The sequence below is a fragment of the Stegastes partitus genome, unplaced genomic scaffold (genome assembly GCF_000690725.1).
Source record: "Stegastes partitus isolate 25-593 unplaced genomic scaffold, Stegastes_partitus-1.0.2 Scaffold486, whole genome shotgun sequence".
Classification (NCBI taxonomy): Eukaryota; Metazoa; Chordata; class Actinopteri; family Pomacentridae; genus Stegastes; species Stegastes partitus.
In genome coordinates this window covers 288,554-294,703 of record NW_007578217.1, presented here as the reverse complement: position 1 = coordinate 294,703, position 6,150 = coordinate 288,554, and the positions used below count along the sequence as shown (strand labels likewise).

General features: G+C 41.0%; 1 protein-coding gene across 1 annotated transcript; it reads left to right on the top strand.

Annotated features, from left to right (window-relative positions):
• The first annotated feature begins 556 nt into the window (after positions 1-556).
• Positions 557-4,262, top strand: prrg4 (proline rich Gla (G-carboxyglutamic acid) 4 (transmembrane)). The gene is made up of 7 exons (XM_008287084.1): positions 557-644; positions 732-846; positions 942-1,105; positions 1,189-1,216; positions 1,807-1,948; positions 2,751-2,945; positions 3,039-4,262. Exons 2-7 carry the CDS (start codon positions 744-746, stop codon positions 3,064-3,066), a joined length of 660 nt encoding a protein of 219 aa, XP_008285306.1. The 5' UTR covers positions 557-644; positions 732-743; the 3' UTR covers positions 3,067-4,262.
• Positions 4,263-6,150: the final 1,888 nt, after the last annotated feature.

The following is a 6,150-nucleotide window of genomic DNA, read 5'->3' as shown; positions in this document are numbered from 1 at the left end:
TTTATCATTTTTGGACAGAAGAATATGTCTGCCTTACCTTTACATTTTTAGAACTTTATTTGGTGCATTTTTTCTAATTAAAAATAGCTTAGTTTTATAATAATAAACAACAAGTCATTAATAGTTGCTACCAGAGTAGAGGCCCATGAACTATTTCGCACTGGGATTTCTATTGACTCAGAGTCAGAGGTCACGTAATCCCATTTAATACTCCGTGATAAGCGCTTTCCCTTTTGTGGTTTCAGCTGCCATCTAGCGTCCACTTTTATTTACATAACTTATCCAGTCATCCAGGTAAACGTGATCGATTGGTCGAGTCTGGGCAGGTAGTTTAGGAGGAGCTCAAGACGGCGCATCTGTTGGGAGTAAACAGAAGTCCTCTCTCTTTTTTTCATTTTAAAGCCACCAGAGCTATCTTGTAAGACTTGGGGACGATTTATTCTTTAAATTACTGTTTTTTTTACTGACAAAAAGATGAACCGTGTTAAAGTTTATCGAGGGAAGCTGGCAAACACAGCCGCTGTTTGTCGATGATTCATCTTATCAGCGTCGAGGCCGGGACACACACCTGCCGCTCCTTTCGATACGTTTCATTTTGCTGGAATTGAACTCTGCCCTTCATTATGAGCCACTTTTCCCCATAGGTAATGTAAGAATGTTTCAAAGCTGTACAGATTTTAAAGAAGCGGGTTTGTAATGATACTAATGCCAGTTAATGTGCCACCGTGCAGGACTACGTGATCATGTTGTTTCGTCTGTTCGTACTCCTCCACCTGCTGACCTGTGGAGATCTGGCCTGTACCAGGAGGCTGCTCTCCACACAGGAGGAATCACAAGACCAAGAAGGTGAGGGATTCCAGATTAATTCACCTTTTTTTATTTTTTTCCCCCTTCCCCCAGCAGTCAGATCTTTTTTTAAAGTCGTGCTGTTCATCTGTCAGTGTTTGTAGATGAGGGGGACGCAAATTCGTTCCTGGGTCGCCATCTGCTGTTCAACCGGTTTGACTTTGAGATGTTTGTTCCCGGCAACTTGGAGAGGGAGTGCTATGAAGAAGTCTGCAATTATGAGGAAGCCAGGGAGGTCTTCGAGAACGTCCCAGCCACAGTTGAGTGATGCTCAGGTGATTTGGTGAGAATCAAATGAGAGGCTTCATCATACTGATCCAATCTTTTTTCTTATTTTTGCAGAATGTTTTTTGGAAGGAATACACTGCAGGTAAGAGAGCGATGGCTTTTTATTTAATCTGTAGCATCAAATATCACAACAAGGATTCTGTAGGTGTTTGTAAAGGAGCACTTTGCCTGTTTGCCTCGAAACCTGTTCCGCTACTTGTCCAACAGTGGCTGAGAAATATAGTTCTTCAGCCTAAGGAGTTGCTCAAATTCCAGTACATGCTCATTTGTTTTGCACCAGCGGCGATGATTTATGTAATCAGCGTTGTTGTAAGTGCAGAGAGACAAACTAATATCAGCTGAAAAACCACCCTGTGATGTGCAGGTGGTTATTTACTGTGATGGAGCAAAGCAAGGCAAGGCGAGGAAGGTTTATTTATATGGCACAATTTGTACCCGAGGCAATTCACACAAAACCATAAGAAGGCAGATCCACAAAACATAAACACAATCATTAATTAATTACATTAAAAGCGAAGAGGCAGATCAAATCAATCCATAAAAACATAGAGATACAGATAAGTACTTTCATCTGTCATATTCACAACTCAATAGAACCGTTTTCAGGCTGGATTTGAACATCAACACTGATGCTGTCCAGTTAATCTCTCCGTGGTTTGTGATGATCCACAGATAAGAACAAAGGCCCCTCACGGGTCGATGTGACGTCTCTTCTGGTGGGACTCATTGCTGCCGGAGTGGCCATCGTTGTCATTGGGCTCCTGGTGTGGTATTTCTGTCAAGGCAAATGCAAGGACAATTTGAGCCGTGGGAGGTGAGTGACAGTGAAGCTGCTTTATCTCTGCACACATAGACGTCAGCACTAGACTGCATTCGAGCTACGTTACCTCTGAACAGCCACAGGCGCTAGTAAAGCTCACCTGCAATGTGAACCGAGGAACTTTAAGAAACTGGCAGCCTGAATAGTTTTTGCACTGTAGATATAAAAGCACTGAAATGTTTCATAGTGTGGACATTTTCAAATGCAACTGTACCACTGTTCAATCAGTGATCAATTCATCTGCAGATTATTGTCCTGACTCATCATTTTGTCCAGGGATCTCCAGCTCCGGTCCTCATGAGCTACTGTCCTGCAGGTTTTAGACATTTCCATACTGCAACACACCTGACTCACATTAATGGATCATTAACAGACTTGTGTAGAATCTGAAAACAAGCTGCTGGAGATCCTTTCATTTGAGTCAGGTGTGTTGCAGTACGGAAACCTGCAGGACACTAGCTCACAAGGACCGGAGTTGGAGATCTCTGATTTATTCTATGATATGAAAGAAACGTCACAGTTTCCCAACGCCCAAGCTGATGTCATAAACTTGCTTGTAATATCTGACAGAACCCAAAGAAATGCATCAAACATTTGAGAAGCTGGGACCAGTGACTGTTTCCTCTAGAAGAAGGGATTATTCAGTTATCAGAATAGCTGCTGTAACAGTGCAGTCCACGCTATGTAGAACCTACAGATGTGTTTCTCGCTGTGCACCGTTGTATATCCACAATAAAGACGACTTTCAACTTTAAACATGAAGTAGTTTACAATCCACATCTGCACTCCTTCACAGTTCCATTCGGGTGCGTCCGAGGAGGAGCAACGCCTCTCTAATAATACGGCGGCTGGAGGAGGTCTCCCTACAGCCGATCAACCCTCCAGCAGGCCCGCCTTCTGCGGACGAACTCGACCCTCCGGGGCTGCCGTCCTACGAACAGGCAATCGCGAGAACTGGACCGCATGACGCCCCACCTCCTCCTTATCCTGGGTATTTGCAGTTATGTTATACTGTCACAGTCCATAATGCAGTCACACACAGGTGATGTTTGTATAACGACTTTTCTTGTCTTTTTGGTTTCAGCTCACGGAGTGGAACCATGCGGCGGTAGTATCTTCACGACAGCTTGTGTCTCTCAATGTTTGGCAGACACTTTACAGACAGCCTCTACACTGTGCTATCATAGTGTATCACATTTTCCATCTTTTTAAGGTTTAAAATAGGGCCTTATGTCTGCTGTTTATAGCCCAAATGAAGCTCTTATTTTCCCCTTTAGGTGTTTTAAATAGTTTCTGTTGGTAATATTTTTCCTAAATATGATCTTAAATATTTTTAAACTCTGCCTTCTTGACCTGCTTTTGCCAAAAAAATATATCTCTCATGTGTCTCAGGTGTGATTGTGCTTTGTCATGTAACCCCAACATTATGCTGAATAAGCTTTTTTTTTTTAAATGTAAGTGAAAATGAAGAATCCACAATGTGTTGGAGTACGAGCTTTAAGTTGCTGTAATACTTGGGGCCCTTAAGGAGCAGCTGCTTCCCACACAGCGTGTATTGTCAGAGTGAGAGCATGATCAGTCAGTGTTTCATTACACAGTAAGTATTAATTGTAACCGCAGAGAGACTTTCTATCAGAAACCACAAAACTGTTGGCGTTTGCATGATGTCGCCCTAAAGGAGATGCTTTTTGCAAATGCGCAGCGGTTTTAAGGGAATTATCTTCCAGCTTGCTTTGCTAGGATTCACTGTGTATTTTCTCATTATTATCATTTTACCTTTTATTTTGTTAAAATGTCAGAAAGTGTACGAATATTCTACCAACTAATGAGAATGCTCTTGCTTTAGCTCTTATTATAATTTCAACTTGTAATGAATTATTAATTGCTCTACATGAGTAGCGTAACAGAGTTTGTATTTATGCAGAAGAACATTTTACAGTACGAGAAATTCATAGCTGTGAAAACAACAGTAAAAAAAAAAAGATTTTCGAAGCTGTTAAAGAAGCAGCAGCAGCAGTTTGGCCAAAACCAAGTCATTTCCTTAACTGTAGTTTGAAGAAGCATCTCATTGTCATTACAGCAATATAAGTTAATAAGTTATTATGTCCCTGCAAATGACTGTATGTCATGTCCAGCCTCACTTCATGTTTTTTTTCCCCAGCATGCACTGCAGACTAACCAATAAGCTTCGTAATGACATGATGAGAATTTGTGGAGGGCTAGCTTTGTTGAAGCTGATCAGAAGCAGAACTACTTGAAATGCAAATCTTTTATAGTTGTTTTAAATAAAACAGATATTTTAATTATTTTTTTGGCCTCATGTTTTTACTTGTGGTGATGCATTTGAGTGCATGAAAGTTCTGGAGCGGAGTGAAGTTAGAACGAGGTAGCCAAGTTTAACTGCTGCTGTAGAATTTGTGTCGGTAAGCGTTATGAAAAAGAGAAAAATGAGTACGAATACAGTGTACTGTGGATTTCTAGGTGGTTAAACTTTTTTGTACACCACCGGAATCCTTGGCAGATATTTCAGTTGGGCTGTACGGATTCACTAAATGCTTCCTAAATGTTTCTGGAGTGGAGAGAAGCCTTCAAACAACACTCAGATCTTGTGTCGGCTGGTTAGTTGTTAGTTAGCTAACTACACAATCAATCAGTCTAATTACTCCGGGATTTTTGCAGGCATGCACACCAAAGTCTGAGGGGGTGGGCACCAGAATTTATTTTTTTTATTATTGTTCAACTGGTTCAAAGCAAAATTTGGTCTGCAAATATTGTTCCATTGGTGCACTTCCTCTGCTGCTACTTCCTCTCCTTTTTGGCCTGCCCTTGTTTTATTTACTCTGAGGCTTTGGGCTTATCCAGGAAGAATCTACACATTTGCACAAAGACTGTTGTTTTCAGAATGAATAGACTGCTATGAATTCCATTTACCTTCCTTTGGCTTAATGGTCATCATTTGTAATGCAGCAGCAGAAGCAGACATATTCAGGCAACCTAGGTTGTACTGGAACCAGAAATCATGACAGAATGCTGAAAAATGTGCCAGTGATCTGTGACATTAGCGTCAACTCCCGAGGCTGAAGGGAGACGAGATGAAAAGAAAAAAGGAACCAGAGCAAGACAGAAGAGAGATGAAGAGATGTGAAGGGAGTGGGTTCCTCTGAGTTCTTCTGATGACATTAAACTGTGGTAGCTCTCGACATTTCTGCTCTCGGCTGCTGAATATTATCATTCACCTCATGCAAACCTGCAGCAGACAAATATTAAACCAACAGAGACTCTTCTCTCCTCTCTCATGATGATCTATGGCCATGGTGAGAATATAGAGAAAAACAGTAAACCGGTGACTCAGTTGTTTTCTTTGGAGAACGATCCAGACTTGAGATTCAAGTGACCCTTTGTTAGTGAGACAATAACACTTGTACTGCAGCAGCAACTTAGTGACTAGTCTCACCACTGCTGCGTTTCTCTCCACCCGACTGTCTGCTGGTAAAAATGCAGGACATGAATCAGAGGCTTTGAAGGTAAATTAAGCCTTTGAAACCCACAAAGCATCAGCTTGAAAACTGTACAGGCAACAAGAGCATAGTTTGAATTTCAGTATTGCTGCCCTGAATAAATACACCATAAAGTGTTTGATTAGTTGATCTCCTGACATGTAAAAGTTTGAAAACCTGATTTAGTCGCTGGTAATGTTTTGAGAAAGAGAGAAAAATGAACTTATGTGAAACATTTCTTACAGTTTGTTTTAAATCTCAGGCATCATTCGGGGGAATTCTATGCTTCTCAGGTACATAAATACCCTGAAACTCCAGCTTTTCTTGACCCCATCCTGTGAGTAAAAAAAGGACGACTGCAAGAATTCAATGTTCACCACAGCCTGAAGGATGCAGCAGAGCAAAAATGATGTCACAATTTGAGACTAGATGCTTTGATCAGAAATGTAGTGTATCAGTGAACGTATTGCACCAGAAGGAAATGCTTCTTGTTTAGATGGTAAATATATTTTAAGCCAGATGAACAGTTCACACCTGCTGCCAGGCTTTGTACTTGATGACTACAACAGAGGAAATAAAGTAAAGGCAAAGTGATGTAACATGATTAGAAACAACTTTTGATGGTCAAGCAATGTTGATGCAAACATGTTCTTTAATTTCATTTTGAACTAATATGTATTTTTTTTTTGTCTCTGCACA